This window comes from Rana temporaria, chromosome 1 (assembly GCF_905171775.1).
Source record: "Rana temporaria chromosome 1, aRanTem1.1, whole genome shotgun sequence".
Lineage (NCBI taxonomy): Eukaryota > Metazoa > Chordata > Amphibia > Anura > Ranidae > Rana > Rana temporaria.
Window position 1 is genome coordinate 352,818,307 of NC_053489.1, and position 27,178 is coordinate 352,845,484.

The window sequence follows — 27,178 nt, forward strand, 5'->3', positions numbered from 1 at the left end:
TTGATTTACTAAAAGATAATAGACTTTGCAAATGTGGTTGCACTCTTTTTTTAATTAGTAAATATCCATGTGGTAAAGCTTCACTTTGTAAAGAATACCCAATCAGGATATAGAAATTTTACAGAATGACCAGAACAAAATAATGGACTGGGCAGACAAATGACATATGGCTAATGGGGTTTAATGTGGAGAAATGTAAAGTAATGCACTTGAGGGCAAAAAACATGAATGCAAACTACTCACCAGAGGGAGAACCACTGGGGGACTTAAGGATGGAGAAGGATCTGGGGGTCCTAGTAGATGACAGATTGAGCAAAAGCATGCAATGTCGAGCTGCAACTATCAAAACCGGCAGAATATTAGCATGCATAAAAAAAGGGATAAAACTATAATCCTGTCACTTTATAAAACGCGACTATTCTGTCCAGTTCTAGTCACCAGTCCTCGGAAGGGATGTGCTGGAGCTGGAGAGAGTCCAAAGAAGGGCAAAAAAACGAATAAGGGGACTAGAGCACCTAAATCATGAGGAACAACTGCAAACACTACATTTTTTCTCGCTGGAGAAGCAACGCTTGAAAGACATATCGATCTAAAAAGACTTTAATGGGGATCCCAACATCACAACAGTCTCAGGGAGTGTAATAGGACACAAGGCCACACAAGCAAACTGGAGAAGCAGTTTAACCTTAAACTGCGCAGGGGTTTTTTCACTGTCAGGGCAATAAGGATGTGGAACGCTCTTCCACAATTGGTGGTGGCTGCTGGGAATATGGATATTTTTAAAACACTCTTGGGTGTATATCTTAAAGAACAGAACATACAGGGATATGGGAAATAATTATAGACATTGATACAGGTACACCAACACAGGTTGAACTGGATGGACTATTGTGTTTTTTCAGCCTTACCTACCATGTAACTAAAAAAAAATGTCATGCACATCATTGCAAGCTCTGGAGAAAATTAGTGCAACTGCAGAAAGCAAAGTCTATTCACTTTTAGTAAATAACCCTATTGAGACAATACAATCAAAGTTATTCCCTCACACTTCACAGGAATTTTATTTTCAACAAGATAATGCTCCTTGCCATACTGTTAAAACGGTAAAGGAATGTTTTTTTCTCATCATATGAACATTCTTGATTAGCCAGAAAAAGATCCCGACCTAGACGCCACTGAAAACCTCTGGGCAAGACTAAAGCATGTTGAAGAATAAACCAAGACAAAAACAAATAAGAATTTATGGAATCTAAAAGTGATGGGATCATATTTGCCAGAAAGGTGCAAAAGCCTGTTTAGCTTCTAACGGCAATCTAGATTACATCTTTGTATGTAAAAGCATGTGTTATACCTGCTTGAATACATACAATGCTAAATAGTACCAGTGTATATGTATATATATATATATATATATATATATATATATATATATATATATATATATATACACACACACTGTATTTATTGGCGTATAACACTCACCTTTTTACCCTGAAAATAGAGGGTAAACTGTGCCTGCGTGTTATACGCAGGGGGCTGTGGAAAGTTTTTTCCTGAAATTTCCCTCTTAAAGTTAGGGTGCGTGTTATACGCCTGTGCATGTTATACGCCGATAAATACGGTATATATATATATTATATAATATATATATATCTTACCTAGCCGATCTCTGTAGAAGCAGAGAATCACTGTAGTAGCCACGGCTACTACTGTGAGCCTCACTAGTGTTTCTTACCTTCCACAGGGATTGGCCAGGTATAGAATATGTATAATTACAATTAAAGTAACTATAAAAAAAAAATGGGGAATAAAATGATATATAACAAGATGAGTTTCAGCATTTTGAGAGAAAATATATCAAAGTTAGACAAATCCAAAAAAATTCTGTATTGTCCAAAATTTTAGTGATGCTTTCAGCCACCGCTTCTCATTTGTATGCGCACCTGTCCTCAATCCAAAGATATATTGGTCACCTGATGGATCAGGGTTAAGTACGCATAAGACTGGGAAGCGGGGGGTTAAATACGGGAAAGGATGCCAGATAAGTGTAGAAACTACCATGTAAACCTAAACTAGCAGGTATGGGTGGGAATTACCTTTAATGTGTAATGCATTGCTTTAAAATAATGCACAAATTGCATTTATTACAAGATCTATAACCTAGATCATCAGATAGCACTTATCTAGCGTTTAAAAACAGACACACGCAAAACGTAATCTATTCTCTTCCGTGTACAGAAATGGTGCACACTACTCCTATGATCCAAACGGATGCCAGTTTCCTACAGTGTAACAACATATCACAATTCCCTCCAGCACAGAATTATTATTTTAAACATTAGTCAATCTTTAACCAATTATATTTTCTGGTAGTGATATGTAACACTGGAAATGCTGCAGTTCTGTACTGCTGAGCTAGCTGCCTTTTTATAGTTAGAGATCAGTAACTGTAAAAGCAAATAAAAAAAAATACAGGAAACACGAGGATGGGGAAAGATATTTTGATTCCCCTTTCTTATGCTATGTAGAGCTTCTATGTTCAACCTGTCATCGATAAAAATATGAGAATATGCAGAATTCAGTTCAAACTTTTTGTTTGTGGGTGCAAAAATCTTAAAATAAAATTCTCCTCGATGCCATTCAAGAGAAAACCAAATAATACGATGGCTCCAACTGTGTCACTGTGTGGGATTTTTTTTCAGCTGAATACGACGAAACCTTCCATTAAATGTCATAACTGTATGGCAGCCAGGCGAAACCAACATTCTCCCATGATTGGCTAGTTGTTAAAAAATAAAAGACATCAAAAGTGATGGCGTATTCAACTTTCATCTCCCTCTCTCTCTTTTTTTTGTCATCATACAGTTGGCATATTGTCACATGGTCACAGGGTATACGGGTACAGGAGATGATGCAGTTCTCAAGAGCTGGGCATTTCTGCTTTGCTGAGAGCAATAGCTAGCTCCAGATCTTCTTGTTCCTGTCGTTTTAAACGATCTAGTCTTTCTTTTTCTGCCCTCTGGCTCTCTCGTTTGGCCCATGCTAGCTGTTGGTCCTCGTTCCCAAACTGTGAGATATGAAAATAAATAGGTTGGTTACTCTGCAGTTCTGAGCTGAAGACCAATACATAAAAAAATATTTTTTTCTTTTTTTTACAAGATGTCTGGCTAGAAAGAAAATCAACATAAATTTACTTTTGCTATTTTAACACAGCTGAAAAAAATTCTAGAAAAAAACTGGACTACGGTTATTTTTGCAACCTTGTCCAAGCTCAACCAATTTTGGAGGAAGGATGGAACTTCTGCAAATTTGTTTTGCCGTCTAATCTGGCTGGGGAGATTTAACCTCACTACCTTTCCCTCAGACAAGAAAAGAAAGAACAGGCATTATGAGACAGAAAGACACAAATAGACATAAAAATAAAATAAAAAAAGAACCGACACAAAAAAAAAAAAAAAAAACTTTTCCCTGTGTACTCTTCCCCAAAAAGGGGCCTTTAGCTATCTATAAGACAATAGGTTTGAGGCTACAATAAACAAATCTTCTCAAATACATGCACATAGTAGGGCTGATTTTAAAATAAACTGTTTAAGCTACTAGTATGTTTTCTTGAGCATGGAAAGAAACCAAAGCACCTAGAAGAAACCCAAATGAATACAGAACATACAGTGTGCTTGGCTGGAACTCAACCTGGGTCTCCTGTGCTTTAAGAGCAAAAATCACCATACTGACCACTAATCAGGATCATCTCTAAAGACTTCTGGAATTTGATTTTGGTTATCTTTAAAGAATATGGAAGGGTTGCCAATATCTACTTCATATGACCATTTCTGCCATTATTATATCTTATCATAAAATATCAATACATTGGGAGAACAAATGGGAGATTTTTTTGGAGTTTTAAGGCAGGCCTGGGATGTTCAGCCAGAACCAACCTCTGAACTTTTAAAGGCATTTCACCGATGGGAGCTCCCATATTTCTTTCCTCACAGGTCCTCTTCATATTGTAGATTGTGCCTATGCTCTGGCCATTTTGTAAGGGTGAAGTAACAGTGGTGTAGTAGTGTATGCATTACAGAGAGATTGTGTTACTAGGGAAATGGGAGCATATGTCACCAACAGCAGTGCGGAAGAAATTCATCACTTTTTAATTTCCATTTAAACGCAACTATAGAGGTTTCCATAAATAACATGCAACAGAATTGTGATTGAAAAAAACGCCAAATTTTGAGAAACCTTTCAATGGGGACACTTGTTTTGGCGACAACTGTTTGGGATAGTATTTCCCTCAATTTGATGAGATTTTTGCTCACTTCCATTTGTGTCCACAGCAATGTCAAGTGATGTCCTTTGGCACCTGCCGATTATCGGCAATATACAGAGAACTCTCTCTAAAGTGGGTGACTGGGGACAAAGAGAAGGCAAATGTATTAAATACTTTCTTTGGCTCTGTGTATACAAAAGAGCATGGGGGAGCCTTGGTCCATAATGGGGGTGGTAGTGACACAGCCCCAAATGATGCACAAATGCTCAAAAGTGATATGGTCCAGAAATATTTAGACAGAGTAAAGGTGGATAAAGCACATGGACCAGATGGCATCCACCCACCGATCCTAAAAGAATTGAGCTCTGTCAATTCAAGGCCATTGTTTCTAATATTTAGGGTCTCGTTATTGACTGGAATGGTACCACTGGATTGGCGCAGGGCCAATATGGTGCCTATATTTAAAAAGGGATCAAAGTCTTTGCCAAGTAACAGTGATGTACCCCAAGGTTCAATGTTGGGACCCTTACTTTTTAATAGCTTTATAAATGATATTGGGTCTGGGATTAAAAGTAAAATTTCTGTCTTTGCAGATGACACCAAGCTATGCAGTGGAATAACGTCCTTACAGGATGCCTTCAATTTACAAGCCGACCTCAATGCTCTGTCTAATTGGGCAACTAAATGGCAAATGAGGTTTAATATTGATAAATGTAAAGTAATGCACTTGGGGGCTAAGAATATGCATCATACATACTAGGGGGAGTACAACTGGGGAGATCCATAGTGGAGAAGGATCTGGGGGTGTTGATAGATCATAAGTTCAATAATGGCATGCAATACCAAGCTGCGGTTTACAGAGCGAGCAAAGTCCTTTCTTGTATTGAGAGGTATGAACTCCAGAGAGAGATATCATTTTTCCCCTGTACAAATCATTAGTAAGACCTCATCTGGAATATGCAGTTCAGTTTTGGGCACCAGTTCACAAAAAGGATATCAGAGAACTGGAGAAAGTGCAGAGAAGGGCAACCAAATTGATAAGAGGCATGGAGGAGCTCAGCTATGAGGAAAGATTAGAGGAACTGAATGTATTCATTCTTGAGAAGAGGAGATTAAGAGGGGATATGATTAACATGTACAAATACATAAGTGATCCATATAGTGAACTTTGTGTTGCGTTATTCACTTTAGGGTCAAGGGGGCACTCTTTATGTTTAGAGGAAAAAATACTTCATTTCCAGACACGGAAGGGTTTCTTCACAGTAAGAGCTGTGAAAATGTGGAATAGACTCCCTCATGAGGTGGTTCTGGCAAGCTCAGTAGATTGCTTTAAAAAAGGCCTGGATTCTTTCCTAAATTTACATAATATAACTGGGTATTAACATTTATAGGTAAGTTGATCCAGGGAAAATCTGATTGCTTCTCGGGGGATTAGGAAGGAATTTTTTCCACTGCTATAGCTCCTCCTGTAGGTAAAGGATTGTGTATATGGGATTTTTTTTATTAGGTAATCTTTCAGAAGTCAAGTGGTTAAATGACCATACAATTATGTTTTTGTATGGTCTATAGACACAATCTAATAGGAAGTAAAAGTAGGCCATTACTAAAGCAGCTTACTCTTTCCGAATATCTGTAAAAAGGGTAAATATACAAAGCCGAAATTCATAGGCATTAGCACAGAATTAAGCATCACCAAAGAGAGGCTAAAATACCCCTTTAGGCTAGATTCACACTGATGCAGCCCTGCGAGCTGTGTTTTGCGTGGACACAGCAGCACATTCATTTGAATGGTGCAGTTGTTTGCACCAGGAGATGTGAGTGCATTTGATAATGGCTTTTGGGTTTAATGAATAGGAATAGAACACCATGTGGGGCTTTATATATTTTACATTACTCAGTTATGATATGGCCTGAAAAAGTAGAAATGGTGGAAGGAAAGATTGTTCCAAGAGGCACATTTAACCTGAATTTGTAGTAAGTAATACACACAGAGGTGATGGAAGATAAAAAGAAACACTGAAGACACTTGGATCTAATTGTTTATTATAGAGATTGTTATTTTTGTGATATGGGGGGGGGGGGGGGTTATTTAATAAAGGCAAATCCACTTTGCACTGCAAGTTGCAGTCACTGTAGATCTGCGGAGGACATGCAAGGAAAATAAAAGACAGCATTTTTGCTTGTACATGATTGGATGATAAAATCAGCAGAGCTTCCCCTGATTTCAGATCTTCCCCTCAGATTTACAGCAACTGCATTTCGAAGTGCACCTGTAGTGCAGAGTGGATTTGCCTTTAGTAAATCAACCCCAATGTGTGTACCAGTTATTGTGTAAGATGACATAGAAGGCCTGTTTCAAATCAGCTTCAGCTTGTCAAAGAGCAGTGTGAACAACAAGCTTTGTTGATGCTTTTAAAGTACCATTCAGCTACAGTTTGTAAATGCTGAATATGGATCCTAATGTGAGTGCTGATTGTCACTTTAAACAAGCTCCTTGAAGCTTGTTGAAAGCCTGCTAGCAGTTTGTTTAAAGTGACAGTCAGAACTCCCATTAGGGTCTGTGTATTAGGTTTCCAAACAGGAGCTGAAGAGTGCTTTAATGGCTTAGAACAAGCGTCTTGAAACTTGTCAAAGGCTTTCCAAAAGATTGCTGAAAGTTTCATAAAAGCTAGCTTTCATACTTTCATACAAGCTGAAGCCCGTGTAAAACACACCTTAATTTTACATGTGGTAAGGTTCGCTTAATGAATATTATTGTGATCACATTTAAAGCTGAATTCCAGGAAAAAGTGTGCAGGCATACCATGAGTTAAGTTCAGCAAGGTGCATGCCACCCACTGAACCCTCTTTAATTTACATCTAACATGTTTATGTGCTCCAGGAAGATAGCTGCAGGAGTTCCTAAAAGGCTGGTCTCAAGTGTAAAGGTGATGCAGCTGCTATGCCTGCCCCTACCAATCACAGAAGCCTTTGTATCATGTGATCTCTTTTACAAAATATAAAGGCTTCTGTGAATCGGCAGCAGATGAGAGGCATAGCTGCTGTGTGTGCATCTCTCTTCTCACAGCCAGAGTATCTCCTCCAGGAGTGCAATAAACCTGGCAGATGTAAATAGAAAATAAATCCATGAGATTGCATGTACCTTGGACTTAACTCATTGTATGCCTACACTTTATACAAAGTTGCTGAATTCCTGAAATTCAGCTTAAGTATATGATGTAGATGTAAATAAAATACAATAATACCAGAAAATTTTAAAATAAATAAAACAAAACATTAAAATACCAGATGAAAAGACCAAGGTTCATCTGAATTTAGTTATTTGTTTCTGTAAAGTTTTAAACAGGGCTGAAAACAAATATCCATGCAATTTAAAGTGGTTCTAAAGGCAAAACATTTTTTTTACCTTATTCTCTGCATTAAGGTAAAAACAATTCCACTAGCTCTTTCGCCGCCCCTAAACACTTACATGACACCTTTCACAATCCAGCGCTGTTCCCACCAGCACCCCTACACTCTCCTCTCTTGTTGTTATCACAGGCTTCACTGTGGGAGCCATTGGCTCCTACTGCTGTCAGCCAAATCCTGTAAGGAGGGAGCACAACCGAGCCACGCTTTGGACGTGCACAGCCTGGCCTCGGGAGCATGCCATGGCTTTCCACAGGGGCATTTGCAAGAAGAAGGAGAGACTGCTAAAGAAGAGACTGAGGACTGGCGCTGCGCAATGTTATTGCACAAAACATGGATTATCTGTTCTTTTTAACAAAAAAAAAGCCTTTATAAACACTTTAAGGACACTTTACTAAACTGAAGCATGGCTGGTGAATAAGGATGAGCTCTGGCGTGTTCGCCTAGAACACGTGCAGAGCCCGCCAGGAAGTGTGCACGGCGCTGCGCTAATAACAGCCAGGGAGACATTTCACGATCCCTGCAGCCGAGCATCGGGACAATGTCTCCCTGGCTGTGATTAGCACAGCGCCATGCTCACTTCCTGGCGGGCTCTGCACGTGTTCTATGCGAACACGCCGGAGCTCATCCTTACTGGTGAAGCAGAGATTATATAGACCTATAGGCTTGGCTTACAATTATTTGTCCTAGAGTTCAAGCTACCCGAAGGTGGCGCTATATAACCCATGTTATACCTGTTTCCCACCTTCCTGTCTCTGCATCTCTCAATGAACAACAGAGTAAATTCAGTTGATGCATTAGGACAAGCTGGCAAAATATTTAGTGGTTCCTGTTTTAGTTACAATCCCTTTCCATAGCAAAATATAATACAATTTCTATGCCGCCAATAAATGTCTTTTATATCCTTTCAGTCATTCGGTTTGAAGCTGGAAATTGGAGTCATCGTTCCTACCTTTGATATATCATTTACAAAAAAAGGAGAATAAGCCTATGACTAGCTACCTTTGTTAGATTTAAGTACATCCTGGTACAAGAATCAACTTGTAATGCCTTATGCTAGTCACAGGAAAATATTATTATTAACAGTATTTTTAAAGCTGTATTACAGACCGCTATAAGAACACCAACATTCCTAGCTGAATTGGGGACATGGACAGAAGGTGGAGATAGAGATATAGACAGAAGGTGGAGATAGAGAACAGTAGGATCACCCAGATATTTTGCAGAATACAGAAAATGAATCTCATAGTGACTGAGTGTGAACAGCGTGTAATGCACCATTTTTTTTTTTTAATTATGTGGGTTTAGTGACACTCAAATTCTCTGTTGTTTCGTACTCCAGGATAAGCAAATATTTTGTAAAGCGTTGTGTATTTCCTGGAGATCTGTGAAGTAATGCGTTGTGAAAAATTTCCTCTGTGCAGGAGCTTTCTATAATCAAGACCAGTCACTGCTGCTCTCCCTTCTTGTGCAGGATAATTGGTCCTGTATCTGCCCCCTCCTGTACTTGTCTGCAGGCAGCCTGTAGTAGGTGGACCTGCTGGGCCCCTCCCTCACAACTCTGCTCTGGCTATATTCAGTGCAGTGAAAATGCTGCTGCTTCTTTAATAAGGTAATAAATGTGCTAGCAAAGCCAAAGCCCATTGTAAGCAAAAGGTCCTTAGCATGTTATGTTGGAAAAACATTAAAATCAAGAGGGGACATGCATCTGCTGTTCAGCAGTACCCTGAAATAAGGCAAATTGTGTGTGTATATATATTATATAAATAAAAAATATATAACTGTATTCATTATAGTATTTTATTTACCTATGGGAAAGTATAGCTGCAGACAACAATATCTGATTAATATGATATTTAGCGTCAGAAAACCAAGAAGACATGATCTATGATGTTATCCTGTAGAAATCTGTACAACTTACTACAGAAAGAGAGCCAAAAGAAAGAAGAAGTCATTTAAGATCCATCAGAAATGAAACCACCTGTACTAATAATCCAACCATTCTTTATCCCTTTGTCCAACATAACACTGTATGCATAGAGCTGCATGTGACAAGCATTAACAATCAAAGGTTTGTCAAAAAAAGAAAAGAAGATTGGGTAAAGCAGTTCCGAGGTTTTTGTGGGTTGTGTATCTTGTCACCTGTCTTTCTCCTCTTCAGTTCTGAGGATCATAAGAAGAGGAAAGGAAGGCTTTGCTTCAATTGTGTTCTGAGCAGGAAAAGGAAACTGGGTTCAGGGTAGGAAATTACAGTCAAGAAGGAAGCAGCTGCAAGCACTAGAGAGATGGATAAGGAGCACTTTGAGGTGCCTGAGATTTAGTGTTTAACCACTTCCCCCTTCGCAAAGGGACTACATTCATCTTATGACATAAGGGGATTATGGTTAAATCAGTTATATTAACGTGAATTATTATTTTCTTCATAGAACTTAATAGTTCCAGGTAAAGTTATATCTACTCCTCTCACAGCTTAAAACCAGTAGTATAGTGCTGAGATTTATCAACAAATCAATGGAAATTCTAAGAAGCTGAAAACAGACTGCTTACCTTCCTGAATTGTTAAGCGAACACTCCTTCTGACCTTTATGGTATCTGGGGCCATCTGTAGCTTACGTTTCTCCCAAGTGACAAACTTTTTTTAATGTAGGAAACACAATGTGGATTTTTGAGATTACCTAAAAAGATGTTAGTTTGTCTTACGAGTGGCAGAAGTGCCTTGAAGTGACATTGCCAGGACAACAAGGAGGAAATATCAGATAAGCTAGTGGTGTCACCTCTGGGGCAAGAGTCCTGAACTTACATGGAAGCTTTTGTTACCCTACAGCAAAGTGGTGTGAAGCAGCACTGAAAACATCAGACACTGTACATTGCAACAATTCTTAGAAACATTTAAATTAAACAAGAACTACAGAGAAGTTATTCAAGAAATCATTAAAAGCAAGGTAAAGCCAATATGACAGCTGCATTAACCTAAGTGATTGCCAATGCTTCTGGTTTGTAAGGCACCTGTTAGCCATTGCATGCCCTGCAATTACAGCATTTTGACACCGCTATTTTTCTTATTAAGGATGATGAACTTCAATATTGAGTAATATAGCACATCGCTGCTACCGCACAATCCTGATGTTTCTATTATTGTCTGAAACTTAGCTGATAAGAGTCAATGGGGGCCATTTACGAAAGGGAAATCCACTTTGCACTACAAGTGCAAACTGCAAGTGCAAAACGCACTTGAAATTGCACTTGGAAGTGCAGTCGCTGTAAATCTGAGGGGAAGATCTGAAATGAGGGGAAGTTTTGATGATTTTATCATCCAATCATGTGCAAGCTAAAATGCTGTTTTTAATTTTCCTTGCACGTCCCCCTGGGATCTACAGCAACTGCACTTTCAAGTGCACTTGTAGTGCAACGTGGATTTGCCTTGCGTAAATAACCCCCAATGTGTCCTTAATATGAACCTTTCCTCTTTCTGAAACTAAAGGTGCTGAATATGGGTAGGAACCACGGGACACCTGCTGAATTTCACACATATATAAGTGCCAACATCTTTAGGCAGCTTTATAATCACCATCTTCTCATTAAGACTGCCCGATTATGCAGCCCTTTCTTTCAAGCTCTGCCAACCAAAAAAGCTGTACTACAGCTTCTATGAATGGAGAGCGATCTTTGAATGAGCGGAAGATTGAAAGGGCTGCTTCCCCCATTCACAAATTCATAGGATCTGTAATACGGCTTCTATGAATGGCAGAGCTGGGTGGTGAGGGAGGGCATAGGCTCTCTTGATGAGAGCCTGTGACAGGCCTGTAATTGTATTACCCTTGAAGCACATAGAAACTACAGTGGCAGGGGAAGCATGGACAGAGGAGGATTTCCACTCAGAGCAGAGAAATAAGCACAAGGGGACACATCCTACTGACTGTAAGTTATGTTCCTTGTGACGATTTTTCTACTTTTTATTTTAGCGACAGGCTTTAAAAAAAAGGAGACAAGTTGCTTTTTCCATGATATTGCTATAATATTTTGAATGGGGTAATTTTTAAACCTGCACCTTACCAATGAATCTTAAAACCATATGTACCCATGTCCTTGCCACTAAACTACACTTATGCAAAGATCACTGGGAAGAGGTATAGATTAGCTTATCACACCTAACTACTCCACAACCTCAACTGTGCTGCCTTGGTAAATGACAAATAGGGTGCAAGCATAGACGAACATTTTAGGCTTTAAAGCCTGCCTCCAGCCAAAATCTTGTTTCTTAATTCTGTATGCAGTGGAGAGGAGTTTTCATTGCATTCTGTGACACTGTTAGAGAGATTTCATAATATAAAAAAAAAACTCTGGCAAAAAGTTGTTCCTGGTCCCCCACTACACTTATTGGTTTTATCCACCAGTGCTTATTTCAGGGCTGTGATACAGTAATCAGAAGGAACAGCAGGATAATGGGGAACCAGGTAATTGACATTCCTAGAAGCGTCAAATTCTGCACAAACTTCAGTATTTTCGTAAAACTGCAGATATCAACAGCGTATGCAAAAGAAAAGGTGAATATTCTATGTTTACTTTGTAAGGGCATTTATTTCAAGTGTTCATTCACACCAGATGTGGTGGGAGAGCTATTCCAGTGCAGTCCTACCACATGACAAGGCAAAATGCTTGCCTCCAGAGGGCCTGGTTCATTCACTGCATTGTGCACTGGAAAAAAGTACTGCGCAAAGGCTATATCACTGACTTGCACTGCGCCAACTGAACTTAAATGTCACTGACTTTTCGAAAAAAATTATAAAAAAAGTGAAAAGTGTGATGCGCCAAGATTGGCACATAAGCACTGCAGAGATCCTGTAGAGTTGAACTAAGGACTAGTGGGTTGGGCTGGATCGCACTGCACACCAGCCACTGTGTTTAATGCAGCGGCTAATGTGAATTAGTCCTAAAACTTTGCTTTAGCAACAGAGGGGTTTTAGGTGGTTTCCCACTGAAGTAGAACAAAAAACCACATAACTAATTTTCAGGGTCTTCAGCTTTTGGAAGCATAATTTACACAGGCAAAAGTTCAACCCTACATATTTTGTACATACATTTGTCATGACCAAGGGATTTTAAAGTGTCTTATTATACTTATTAATTTTTCCGTAAAGAGCTACAATATCCTTTCACTGAGAGCTCCAAGTTCCAAATTACAGAACTTTTTATTTGATAGGTGTGCCAAATTATATTTTATTAGTACCTTTTCTCTTTTTGGAACTCAAAAGCTGCTTACATGTTGAGAGTTAGTTACTTGATAAATCAGTATTCTCACTGAAAAGTTTAAAATGTGAAAGTAGAGACATAAAAGGAACTGACCCACAGAGGAATACACAGAGGGAGGGGAATGCTGAAGACTTATTTATTGAAAAACACACAAGTTCTTACTGTTTACATAAATATAGCAAAGCAGACATGCAAGAAACATTAAAAGTTGGAGCAGCAAAAGATGGACATTTCAAAACAGTTGCTCAAAATTTGGAAACAAAAGGAGTAAAAACAAGCAGCAGTAAGTTGCGCTTCAAGAAAAAGGATATATATATATATATATATATATACACACACATGTATATATGTTTCCTAAACATTAAAATGTGAAATGAAAATTCAGTCTGAAGAAGACACTAATACAAAAGCTTCTACAATGGACACTGCTATTATCAGAAAGCCAGGCTTTGAGAATATTTGTTTTTGAGCAGAAGGTAAATGATTACATCTGTGCACAGACAGTGAAACCTAAAATACAAGCACGTTAGTGTATCTTGCATTGAATCCCAGCTTCCCTCTCTTTGGTAACTAAAACTCCATGACTACTAATGAAAAGAACTGGACACACAAGAGAGAAGCCATAGGAAGCCAAAGAATGTTACATATGATACATTTTGTATCCATTGTTATCCTTTTCAAACATAACGGATTAAAAAACAAATGTCCTGCTCAGTAGAAATAATGTTTCGGTATCAGAAACAAGTTCATAGTGCACGTTTGGACGTGGCAGAGTTGCACAAAACAAGCCAAGTAAGGTTCAGTATTTTACATTTTTACACTTACATCTTCCCCAGTGTAGAAGGGGGATCAGCAGCATTATATTGGGCAACAGATTAACTCAGTGGCAGCAGAGGCTTCTCTACATGAGGGAAGAGAAATTCAACTTACAGAGCCAAAGTTTGCAAACCCGGCAGATGTTCCCTTAGAGTGTTTTCCTGGCTGTGTAGTGGCAAAAGGGTCTTTTCCACTGAAGGGGTCTGTGAATGCCTTCCGACTATGAAAAGGGTCCCCTGGTTCTGTCCCAAATGGCTGGAATGGGTCACTGGGCTTCTGGAAATGTGTTGTACTCAGCTGACTCACTGGGGTGTTTTTACCTAGAAAAAGAAAACATTGTAATATGATTCACTGTCTACATATAAAAAGTATATAAATAAAAACTTTTTTTTATTTATTAAGGGTATTTGAACCACATAAATATATTTCTCACATGCTGAAAACAGTCCACATATATACACGCCAGGGCTAATGAATTTTATTCTGAGACAGCAATTGACTGACATTTTGCCATCTGTTTGGGACAAATTATTCTCCAAAAAAAATAAATAAAATAAAAATAGCAACATTTTTGGGATATTTTGAACTAAGGTTGTCCCGATACCACATTTTTAAGACCGAGTACAAGTACTGATACTTTTTTTCAAGTATTCGCCGATATCGATTACCGATACTTTTTTTTTAAATTTCATGTGACAGTGGCACGTGTCATTATTTTGTTTTTTTACAAATTTTTTTTACAATGTTTTTATCAGCCCTGTTGGGGGACTTTGGTGAGATATCAGGGGTCTTAACAGACCTCTGACATCTCCCCTTTGAGACAGGGAAAGGGACTAGGAACACAGATTCCCCAGTCCCTTTCTCAGCAGCCTCAGCTGCACTGAAAATGAATGGAGAGAAGCCAGCGGCACCTCTCCATTCATAAACTGAAACATTGTAAGCACTGTTTACGATATTTCACTTATGTGAATAGACAGAGCCAGTGATCACTGACTGACTCTGTACATTCGGACAAGGTGAGAGCGGAGGTAGGAGCCGGTAAATCCTGCTCCTACCTTGTCCGGCTCCTACCTCCGCTCTCCATCCTGACAGATCAAGGGGGACAGCAGCACGGAGGGGGAGAAGAGAGGGGGACAGCAGCACGGAGGGGGAGAAGAGAGGGGGACAGCAGCATGGAGGGGGAGAAGAGGGGGACACGGAGGAGAAGAGAGGGGGACACGGAGGAGAAGAGAGGGGGACACGGAGGAGAAGAGAGGGGGACATCAGCACGAAGGGGGACACGGAGCAGAAGAGAGGGGACACAGAGCAGCACGGAGGTGGACACTGATCAGCATGGAGGGGGACACAGAAGAGGACAGCAGCAGAACGGAGGGGGACTGGAGGAGGATGCGTGGACAATCAGCAGTGATTGTGTGTGGGAGAGTTACAAGCACTGATCACTGCTGATTTCACAAAAGCAGCTGAAAGTCGGACTTTGAAACCTATACAGGATGATCGGTGCTTGTAACTCTCCCACCGCACTGATCACCCTGACTGCCCAGGTATCGGGTGAAGCATTGGAGCATTTGCCCGAGTACAAGTACTCAGGCAAATGCTCTGTATCGGTACCAATACCGTTACTAGTATCGGGACAACCCTACTAAAAACCATGGGAAAAACAATACCTGCAATGTCAATGCTGTGACATTATCTATATAAGATATGGAAGGGGGAAGAGGGGTCTCAACTAATTCCATTGTAGGGCTCAATGTAGAAGGCAAATAAAATAAAACAAAAAAGAAAAGCCCTGGAACCTGTCAAACACCTGACTAATGTTGATCTAGCGGATAGCCCTGTTGCATGCTTGCTGCACCTCACGTAACAACCCATTAAAAAAATTACAAGACCTTTTACCATTCAGCTACTAAATGCGGCCAAGGCATGCATGCCCTTGTGTTGGAGGTCTGTGCACCCACCCTCAAAGTCTCTCTGGTTCTCTAAAATCAATGAACTCAGGGACATTAAAGACCTTTCGTGACATTTAGAGACCATGACTATATTTTGTTTTGATGGATGCCTATCCACAGGGGGTAACGCAACCTGGCTCATATTCCGGGTACTTGTTATGAGGCTCTGGGTAAGGGAATTCGTTTTTCTGGTACTCAATGTCTCTTCTTGTTCCCTTCACTTTTCCTCCTGTCTAGGACATGTGCCCTTGTCTCTCCCTTCTGTGCTTGCTTCCCTTCTTTCTCTGTCCCTCCCATCTCCTGTTGTTCGCCTTTTAATGCATATTCCCATTAAGTTTGGAAACTTCTCATTTGCAGTTTACCGTTATTACATACCTGATCCTGTCTTTTAGTCCTTGCTGCATTATTGGATTATATTTGCAACCAGGGGGGTCTGTCCTGGCCCCGCCATTTCTCACTTTATATTCAACAAGGTTGCATTACTAAGTTAGGGCTCTTCTGTATAGGTTGGGAACTTAGGAGCTGTCTAGCACTGTGCCCTCTCAGTTTTGTTTATAAATGTCAGACTTGAAACTCCTATTATGTATGCTCCTAATTGTTGAGCCGTCTTCGTAGTTCTGATAATGTCTATGCCATCAGCCTACTTACATACTTGTATCATGCAATACCTCTTTCTTGGTTTGTATAATGCAACTTCTGGTTAAAAACTGGACGATCTTTGTGTTTTTCCCAACTTCATGTGATAAAGTACTGGTGAAGGTATACCTGCAGGTATACCCCAAAACAAAATGCTAATTATTAGATGTGGTTTTTTTTTCACCTAGGGATCCTGCCAGTACCACACTTCCTGTCCTAGGATGATGCTTTCTCTTATACTACTGTATATAAGGAGGAACATTGTCACTCTAGGACAGGACAACAAAACATCTCCCCTCTCCTCTTTTCCATAGAGTAGAGGGGAGTTTTTTCTTATAGTCCAAAGAGAGAGCTGGGAACAGTGCTTATTTTATAAACATTAGCATAGGCAGAGAGTAAAGTTATCAACTGCCAAAATGTAAATGTTTTAGTTAATAATAGTAATTATCGTACCTGATGAGAATATGAAAAAACTTAGATGTACCTCGTTGATATTTGTCCTCCTTCATGCAGTTTGAAAATGTAATAGTGAAAACATAAAAAGCATAGCATGCCTCATACCAGCAAGGGGAGACAAATGTAGTAGTAGCTTAAAAAGAAATTAAAGGCAAAACATTTTTTTTTTTTCAGTTTTTGGAGTGGTGAGGAATTAGAACTACTGTCAGGTTTTATTGCGGTCTGCACCCCCTGTTGAGGAGAGTCACACTCTCCTGCTGTGCAAAATGTAAGCATGTTGTTTCCCTGGAAGCCCAGGTTCTGAATCTAGGGACGCAACGGTCAACACTGAGAAGACTCTACACTAAAGGAGAGTTGGGATCGTACCTGGCAGGGGCCAGCACAGGGGAGGGTGGAGATGAGGGGCAGGCACCAAAGCAGAGTAGATGGGTGACAGTCAAGAAGGGTAGAGGGGAAAGTGCAAGGGAGGCCGGTCCTGGGCTGGAACATCCCAATAAGTACGCCCTGTTGAGTGACATTGTTGAAACCAGTCAGGGAATAGCACTGCTGGAGCTGAGTGATTCCCCTCGCTGCCAGGGGAATAACCCCCCAGTTAGTGTTGTGGTAAAGCCAAGGGAAAGGAAAGACAGATTTTTAGAAGAACAGAGGGCAATCTGTCACAAAGCCCTGAAGCGCCGAACTGTATGTTGTCTACCGGGTGCTCGGGTTTTACACATCAGGGATCTGGTGGACAGATTACAGGGAGGGGCTGAGGAAGACCCGACTGTCATGTTGCACGTTGGCACCAATGACAAAGTCAAAGGAAGATGGGGTGTCCTAGAAAACGATTTTAGGGACAGAGGAAAAGGACCTTCAAGGTAATATTCTAAGAAATACTACCGGTACCTAGAGCAACACCAGAAAGGCAGGGCGAGAATAGGGAAGTAAACAAGTGGCTGAGAAGCTGGTGTAGAAAGGAGGCGTTTGGGTTCCTGGAAAACTGGGCCTACTTCTCAGTCAGTTACCAGCTCTATAGAAGGGACGGACTGCACCTAAATGAGAAAGGTGCAGATCTACTGGGGGTGAAGATGGCCGAAAAGTTAGAGGGGTTTTTAAACTAGGTGATGGGGGTCCAGAGGTAGCGATATTTAGCGCAGAACATATTTCATAGGGTAGTATTAAAGGCATTAGTGGTAGGTTGACTAAAGCACCTAAACATGAGGTAACTATAGTAACAAGTCCTATTTGCAACATCAGAACACCCAATAAGGAGATAGTAGGCGACCAGTCTATACTACGTGGCATGTTCACCAATGCCAGGAGTCTGGCAGACAAGATGGGAGAACTAGAGCTACTGTTGTACCAGGAGGATTTAGATTTTGTAGGAATTTCAGACTTGGTTCAACAGCTCTCATGATTGGCTGGCAATCATTCAAGAGTATTCCCTATATCACAGGGATAAAGGGTAAAAAAGGGGGAGGGGTATGCCTGTATATCAAAAATTATGTACAATTGAATTTGAGAGACAAAATCACTAAGGGAGCAAGGGAGGAGGTGCAATCATTAGGGGTAGAGTGACAAAAAGAGGAAACTAAGAGGAAAGTAATACAGGGAGTAAGCTATAGGCCCCCTAACCAGCGGGAGAAGGTGAGGGCGGACCTCCTATCACAATTTGAATTAGCGGCAAGGACAGGAAGTGTCAATATAATGGGGGATTTTAATTATCCAGACAGACTGGGTGGAAGGAACCGCACATTCATCTAAGGCTCGCCAGTTCCTAAATGTCTTGCAAGACAATTTCCTGGGTCAGATGTTAAACGCACCAACTAGAAACAAAGACCTACTGATTACCAATACAGATCTGATCACAGATGTGGAAATACAATCCTTGCTATAAGATACTAATTGGGATAAGATCTTAAGAACAAAGAGGCACATAGCAGAGAAGAGTAAAAAAATAAAAAAATAAAAGAAAGTACATAAATAGTAAGAAAGGGGAGGTCAGATCATATTGGTCCCTTAAAGAATGACGAAGGGAATCTGGATACTAAGGATGGAGAGATGGCAAAAGGTATTGAATTTATTCTTAACCTTCACAAGAGAATCGGGGGGGCTTCAGTAACCAGCAATGTTTATCCTCATGAAATGTCACAGGAAGCACCCTCATGGCTAACAGAAGACAGAATTAGAAATAGACTTGAAAAATGTAACATTAATAAGTCACTGGGACCAGATGGCTTGCACCCGAGGGTCCTTAAAGCAGAGTTCCACCTATAAAATTAACTTTACAGAAATCCACAGTATCCATCATTTGTAATTTTTTTTTTTTTTTTTTTACTCACTTGTTCAGGGCTGTTGCTATGAAGTCCCTTGTTATCTGCCACTTCCTCTCTGCAGCGCCTGACATAATTTGCCTTGGGCCCAGTGCTGGCTAGTGCTCCTGGGAGACGTGTCACCCTTTCCCAGGAGGCAGTGGGTCGCTCCGAGGGCTAGCATTGCGTTCTTTGGCAGCTGGAAATGACGCAAAGGATGGTTGCCATCACAACGGGGTGGGCACTTTCGACACCGACGCCCATTGTGGAAGCAACCTGAGAAGTTTCCCGCGCTGCGGGGTGTGCATACTGCGCATGCGTGAGAATGGGCGGTGCATGCTAGTTATTTAGCAGCACCATATCCAGGCAGAAAATCCTTATGGGCTTCACCTGCCCACAAGCAAGATGGAAACCCACAAGAGGTTAGTTTTTATATATAAAAAAGCCCTGAAAATTAGAAGGATAATGAGTGCCACATTAGAAGACTATCACTGCAGGGGTACCGATGCGCGTGGCCAACGGTCACGATGACAGCCGGCCACGCGCGAGCACGATAGCTAGGAACCACGATCTGTAATTTCCTCCAGTCACTCCCATCCCCCTACAGTTAGAACACACACTAGGCAACAGTTAACCCCTTGATCACCCCTAGTGTTAACCCCTTCCCTGCCAGTGACATTTGCATCATTATAGCACTGATCGCTGTATAATTGTCAATGGTCCCAAAAATGTGTCAAAAGTGTCCGATCTGTCCGCCATAATGTCGCAGTCCCGAGAAAAATAGCAACTTGCCGCCAGTACTAGTAAAAAAAAATAATAATAAAAATGCCATAAATCTTTCCCCTATTTTGTAGACGCTATAACTTTTGCGCAAACCAATCAATACACGCTTAATGCAATTTTTGTATCAAAAATATGTAGAATACATATCAGCCTAAACTGAGAATTATTTTTTTTTTTAAATATTAGGGATATAAGCCGAGTTTTTCAGCCCTTATTTTAGGGCTGAAAATACACCCCTCGGCTTATACTCGAGTCAGTGTACCTGAAGGGGAGCGTCCATTGTTTAAAAGACACAAGGATGTCCTCAGACACGAGGATGTACGAGGATGAAAAGACATCCGTGATTGGCGGAACACTGACCACAGTGTCTGCTGGGAAACTGAGTCCGAGGATGAGAAGACGTCCGTGATAGGCTGCTGGGAAACGCCTATCACGGAACTGGACCGGGAGGAGACCGCGACTTTTAAACAATGAATGGACGCCCGCAGTCTGTCAAGAATTTTAGGTACACTGACTCAGGCACAGTTAGGCTGCAATGGGCACAGTGAGGTTGGGCACAGTGAGATTGCAATGGGCACAGTGAGGCGTGCAAATGGGTATTGTTGACCCTCTTTTCCGCTTACAGTAGCTACTGCATTCTCACGCTAGGCATCTCGGCTTATATACGAGTCGACTTATACTCGAGTATATACGGTATTATAGCAAAAAGTACAAAATTGTCGGTTTTTGTTTATAGCGGAAAAAACAAAACTGCAGAGGTGATACCAAATACCACCAAAAGAAAGCTCTGTTTGTGGGGGGGAAAAAAAATACGTAAATTTTGTTTGGGTACAGCGTCGCATGATCGTGCAAATGTCAGTTTAAGCGACGCAGTGCCGTATCGCAAAAAATGGCCTGTTTATTGAGCTGAAGTGGTTAAGGAACTCAGTCAAGTAATTGCCAGACCATTGTTCCTAATTTTTACGAACAGTCTACTGACTAGAATGGTACCAGCTGATTGGAGAAAAGCCAATGTAGCACTAATATTTAAAAAAAGGCCAAGTTACATTCCTGGGAATTACAGACCAGTTAGCCTAACATCAATTGTATGCAAGCTCCTGGAGGGGATGATAAGGGACTATATACAAGATTTTAGTAATGACAACAGTATCATTTGCAGTAATCAGCATGGATTCATGAAGAATCGTTCTTGCCAAGCTAATCTATTAACCTTCTATAAGGAGCTGAGCTGCCATCTAGATAAAGGAAGGCCAGTAGACGTGGTGTATCTGGATTTTGAAAAAGCACTTGATACAGTTCCCCTTAAACGTTGACTGTACAAAGTAAGGTGCATTGGCATGGACCATAGGTTGAGTACATGGATTGAAAACTGGCTACAGGGGCGAGTTCAGAGGGTAGTAACAAATGTGGAGTACTCAGAATGGTCCGGGTGGGAAGTGGGGTTCTGTCCTGGGACCAATTCTATTTAATTTATTCATAAAAGACCTTGAGGATGGGATAAACCGCTCAATCTCTGTATTTGTGGACGATACTAAGGTAAGCAGGGCAATAACTTCTCCGCACAATGTGGAAACTTGCAAGAAGATCTAAACAAATTAATGGGGTGGGCGAATAAGGTTTAATGTAGAAAAATATAAAATAATGCATTTGGTGGGCAAAAATAAGAATGCAATCTAGTCACTGGGGGGGCGAACTTCTGGGAGAATCTAAGATGGAAAAGGACCTGGGGGTCCTAGTAGAGGACAGGCTCAGCAATGGCATGCAATGCCAAGCTGCTGCAAGCAAAGCAAACAGAATAGTGGCATGCATTAAGAAGGTGATTAACTACAGAGATAAAACTGGAGTATGCCATCCAGTTCTGGGCACCAGTCCACAGGAAGGATGTGCTGAAACTGGAGAGAGCCCAGAGAAGGGCAACAAAACTAATAAAAAGACTGGAGGATCTTAGTTATGAGGACATACTGCAGCACTGAACTTGTTCTCTCTGGAAAAGAGATGCTTGAGAGGGGATAGGATTTCAATGTACAACTACCATACTGGTGACCCCACAATAGGGATAAAACGTTTCCACGAAAGGGAATTTAATAAGACACGCGGGCCATTCACTTAAATTTGAAAAAAGCGGTTTAACCTTAAACTGTGTTCTTTACTGTAAAAGCAGTAAGGATGTGGAATTCTCTTCCACAGGCAATGGTTTCGGGGAGCATCGATAATTTCCAAAAACTATTAGATAAGCACCTGAACGACCACAACATACAGGATATACAAGGTAATACTGACATATAATCACACACATAGGTTGGACTTGATGGACTTGTGTCTTTTTTCAACCTCACCTACTATGTAACTATTTGTTCTGTGTACCATTATTATTGAAAGTAAAAGAAAATCCCACATTTTGGGTTATCAGAACACTAATAACAGATGGTGACACTAGTTCTGTGACACACCAGGATTCCCTAACTTTGGATAGATTTCCTCTCACTTCCTGTTCTGCCTATAGGACAAGAAGGGATGGGAAATCTCCCCAATGGGCTACAGATTGGGGGAAAAAAAAAAAAAATTTTTAATGTCATTTGATATGCAGCACTGATTTTTTTTTTTTTTTTTTTTAACAATGCCTTTTTTTTCTGTTGGGGGGGGGGGGGGCTGAGAAGAGAGTGCACAGAGTCAGTGATTTTTTTTTTTTTAGAATTTAACCTTTTAAATATTTTTTTATTACAATTCTTTATTTATTTTTTAGCAGTCCTGTCGGGGGGGCTTTGGTGAGATACAAGGGGTCTAAACAGACCCCCAACATCTCCCCTTTGAAAAAGGGAAAGGGACAGAGGACACAGATTCCCCAGTCCTTTTCTCTGCAGCCTCAGCTGCACTGAAAAAGAATGGACAGGAGACAGTAGACTCAAACATGCAACCGTTTTTCTCGGCAGGAAAACAACCAACGTTTTTTCCCAACGGGATTCCTCTCAAGCCTGCCTTGCATACACAGGCATTCAGGCCAAATACCGCCCGTCCAAAGTGCGGGAAGTTCAATTCAAACGGCACCACCATTTGTGCTGCTTTTGATGATCCTCGTGTTAGTAAAAGTTTGGTGAGAGACGGTTTCGCGCTTTTCAGTCCATTACAGCGTGGCGAATGTGCCATCTCCATTATGAACGCTAGTTTTATCAGAATGCGTGCTCCCTCCACATACTTGATTCTGAGCATGCATGTTTTTTTTCCCCTTGAAAAAGCACACACACAACCGTTTTTCCTCGATGGGAAAAAGTCAGCCGGGAATCCCTACGGGAAAAAAGAAAGCTGGTTCTCTTCTTTTTTTTCCCGCCAGTTTTCTTTTTCTGGAAAACTGCGATGGAGCATACACACGGCCGGTTTTCCAAGCCAAAAGCTCTCATGGCAGCTTTCCCGACGGGAAAACCGGTCATGTGTACGCGGCAAGAGGCTCTTCTCCATTCATAAACAATGTTTAGTGTCAGTGGAAGGCATAGTGTACAATTGTTGGTGTCAGTAGCATGAATTATGCCCCACTGTTGGTGTCAGTAGCAGGAATAATGCTTCAAAGGCTGAATAAAAGGCAAGCAAATGCCCACATCCGGTCCCAGGGTCGCAGTTTGGAGAACCACTGAAGTAGATAAAGAGTTTTTTTGGGTTATGTGAAGATGAGCGCAGTCTTTCTAACAAATATCAGTGAAATTAACTTGCTGCATAGATCAAGAGCAGACTGTGTAACACATCTTTAGTCTTCATGAATGTTAAAGAACATTTCCCTTGAGATTGAGACAGCTGTTTAATTTTGTCAGTCTTGTTTTAGCCTATTTGAAGCCATGCTAGTGGCACATGGCTCTCTGGTATTTGGTTGAACGGTTTACTACCGCAGCTTTCAGATATGAAAATCACACCTTCTGCAAAAAAGCATCTGAATTCCTGGCATTGCACAATGAACAAGATCAGTGAACTTAGAAACAGCAAGCATCTGCAGAAAACCACAGGTAGAACTGGAGGCACCAACTCTGTACTAAAAAGACAAGAGGATGTTTTTCTTGACATGTCCCATGAGAAAACCCTAGAATCCCCAAACAAAATGTAGCAATTGTTTGAAACCTGCATAAAAGTAGAAATAAAGCATATGTTGTTACAAATGTTGACAATGGAGTTCACATTCCTGCAATGGACAACAGGTTGTCGAAATACACAATAAAAGCTATCACATTAGTAAATGGGCAAATATTTGCAAGTGTGGAACATACTCAGTGTTCTAAATTCTAACAGTATACAGCAGTGATTCCCAACAGAGACAGGCCTGAGATATTCTACCAAAATTTTCCATGCTCCCAACATGGGTGTGACTAATGAGTATATACGGTAGATCGGAATAGTCCTATTGCTGACTGCATTCTACACTATCCCTAACAAAAACAAAGTTTACCGATACATTATAAATCTATAATCCTAGCACTATAAGAAGCTACAGGGCTGATCTATTAGCCCTTTTGCTTCCAGAGCCGCTCTGTTTTTTGCAGGCATGTTTAAAAAAAATTTTTTAGGCGTTAAGATTACATAAAACTCTGAAAACATTTTATATGTTTGGTGTGCATAATTAGGTTTAGGAAATGCAAAATTGCAGTAAAGAAATACAACAAAGTTAACTTTAGAGCACAAAAAAACCCCCACAATATATTACCCAATTTTCTGGTAAAATAAAAAGATGAGGTTGCGCTGAGCAAAGAGACACCCAACACATCAAACCTTAAAACTGTATGCGTCTGTAAAAGAGCGATACATTTTAGAACCTTAAATTTTCCATAGGAGATACTTTAAAAGTTCCTACAGGTCATCAGTTTAGAATGGAGTATGAGTACTGGGCCTAGAATAATTAATCAAATGAATGCATGCATTTAATTTTGTACGTTCGTGAATTGGGGGGGGGGGGGGTGCATAAGTGATCCGTAATCTGCACATCCACCAGATTGCTTCCATCTGACGGTTGATAGTTGGTGTGTAAAATCGGTACCAACCACTGCCATAGGTTCTACAACGGTGGCAGTAAAAGGGTTAAAACTGGAATGAAGAAAAATATCACACAATTGCAGTTTCATTCTACAGCAACCAATCACATTCTTGTTTAATATTTAATCTGATTGGTTCAACTCCAGTTATTATTAATTCTCACTTTTAATCTATAGTTGCGTTCCTGGAGCAGACATTTCTTCTCAGTGACTTATGACATTTGAATGCACACACTGATCAGAATGGATACAAACTTGCAACAATTTCAAACGGAGTATTAATAAAATAAGAGCAATCATTGGGTGGAATCAAACTTCACAGACAGCAGAAAAAAAGTTCAGGATGAAGGGCAGTGCGCTGCTCCAGAAACAGGTCATAAGAGCCCAGAAGGAAAATGTAAAATCGAGTGCATATCCCAAGCCGGCCACCCTCCAGAGCCACACACAAACATCCCAGCAGTAGATTGCACCCTTCTCTGCCACCTTACCATGTGGACTTCAATTCAACTGAACCTGATGGCCACAAGATTCTTCTATGTATTTTTAGCACAGCTCTGTACTGATCAACAAGCTTCTCTCTCACCTCCAACTTCAGACGGGACTCCTGCCTGCAACTGGAGCAATACTGCAGTGTAGCAGGCTTGGGCTTAGATACAGACTGGGATCCTCACATACACTCCTCCATACGCACATAAGTCAAGATTCTCCATGACACCAAGATCCGCACTGGTCCCCAGAATGAGTAGAATGCTTCCTCAAGCCAACTCTGGCTGCTGTTTGTCCTGGTAGGGGAGCTGGAGACTGGTATGCATTACTTTGCTGGGTTGGTCAGGTGCTCAGGGCAGCCAGAGTTGGTTAGAAGGGCCCTTCCATCTCCTCCCCTACTCTAGGAGCCACATGAGTGTAAGAAAGCACAATCCTGCTGAGCCCCAACAGCTAAAGTCTAGGAAGCCAGGGCCCACCAAAAAGGTCACAGCCCAGTAGTTGAAAACTAGTGGTATACAGAACTCACCCTGATATAAAGAAACAAACAATATGTATGGTTACTTTATGGCAGCCCCCATAGTAATCACCAGGTGATCAGAATCTTCTGTCATCCCTGCAAGTCCCAAAAAGACAATCGCAATGGCTTAATTTAATGGAAACATCTACTAAGTGAATGTCAAGGCATCTTCTGCTGCTGTTTCCTCCACAAAAATACTAGTTGCTTGGCTGTCATGCTGATCCAATGGCTTTAACACTGAACTGAAACAAGTATACAGTTGATGGCACATTGTCTACAAACCCAACTACTTTTCCTTTCTTTATATTGGCATTACCTATATACCAGGTCAATCTGACAGCCCTGATATTCTGAGACTTCTTGTTACAGAATTGGTCCGTTTCAAATATAGCGGTAGTAAGTTAAATCAGTGCTTAAAAGAACACATTTTGAGTCAGTTGACGAAAACGGCAGATGTGTTGAAACAGCTGGCAGAAATTGATTTTCTCTATGCCTTCACCCATTGAAAAACAAGACTGCAGCAATGTATTGGTGCAAATGGGGACTATATTGAAGGGGACAAGAATTACATTTGTAATACATATAAAGGTGAGTTATTTAACCACTTGCTTACTGGACACTTAAACCCCCTTCCTGCCCGGACCAATTTTCAGCTTTCAGCACTGTCGCATTTTTAATTACAATTGTGCAGTCATGCAATGCTGTACCCAGATTCAATTTTTATATTTTTTTCCCCACAAATAGGGCTTACTTTTGGTGGTATTTAATCACTGCTGGGCTTTTAATGAAAAAAAAAAAAAAACTTTCATAGTTTGTTATACAATCTTGAAAACAGGTAATTTTTCTCCTTCATTGATGTGCGCTGATCAGGCAGCACTGATGGTTGGCATTGATGGGCACTGTTGGGTGACACTAATGGGCACTGGCAGCACAGGTGGGCATTGATGGGTGGAACTGGTGGACAAAGGTAGGTGGCCATGTGGGCACTGATATATGGCATTGGTGTGCACTGGCAGGTGGCACAGATGAGGCAGCCACGCCTCTCTGTGTGAGGGACCGATATCCCTCTGACAGAAGTCGATGATCTGCTTTTTTTCCCCCTCATGCTGATAATGTGAAAAAAAATACTGATTACCAAACTTCCGTTTACATCCCGTGATCAGCTGTCATTGGCTGACAGCTGATCAGGTGGTAAGGGGGTGGATCGGCCCCTTTCTCCGATTTGTGACCAGCCGAATCTCACAGACTAGCTGATCACAGTGCGTGCCACGCGCAGCCCCCAAGGACACACCGACAGCGCATGCTCGGGAGGACATCCA

The 27,178-nt window shown here is 40.9% G+C and overlaps 1 protein-coding gene across 4 annotated transcripts in view; it reads right to left on the reverse strand.

Annotated features, from left to right (window-relative positions):
- Window positions 1–2,073: 2,073 nt before the first annotated feature.
- Window positions 2,074–27,178, reverse strand: part of EPS15L1 (epidermal growth factor receptor pathway substrate 15 like 1) — a 214,913-nt gene continuing 189,808 nt past the window's right edge. For all 4 annotated transcript variants that reach the window (XM_040320975.1, XM_040320967.1, XM_040320992.1 and 1 more), the window contains 2 exons: window positions 13,853–14,058; window positions 2,074–3,067 (listed from right to left, as the gene is read on the reverse strand). In XM_040320975.1, coding sequence (XP_040176909.1) covers window positions 2,921–3,067; window positions 13,853–14,058 — 353 coding nt within the window. In that variant the 3' untranslated portion in view covers window positions 2,074–2,920. The remainder of the gene's footprint in view (window positions 3,068–13,852; window positions 14,059–27,178) is intronic.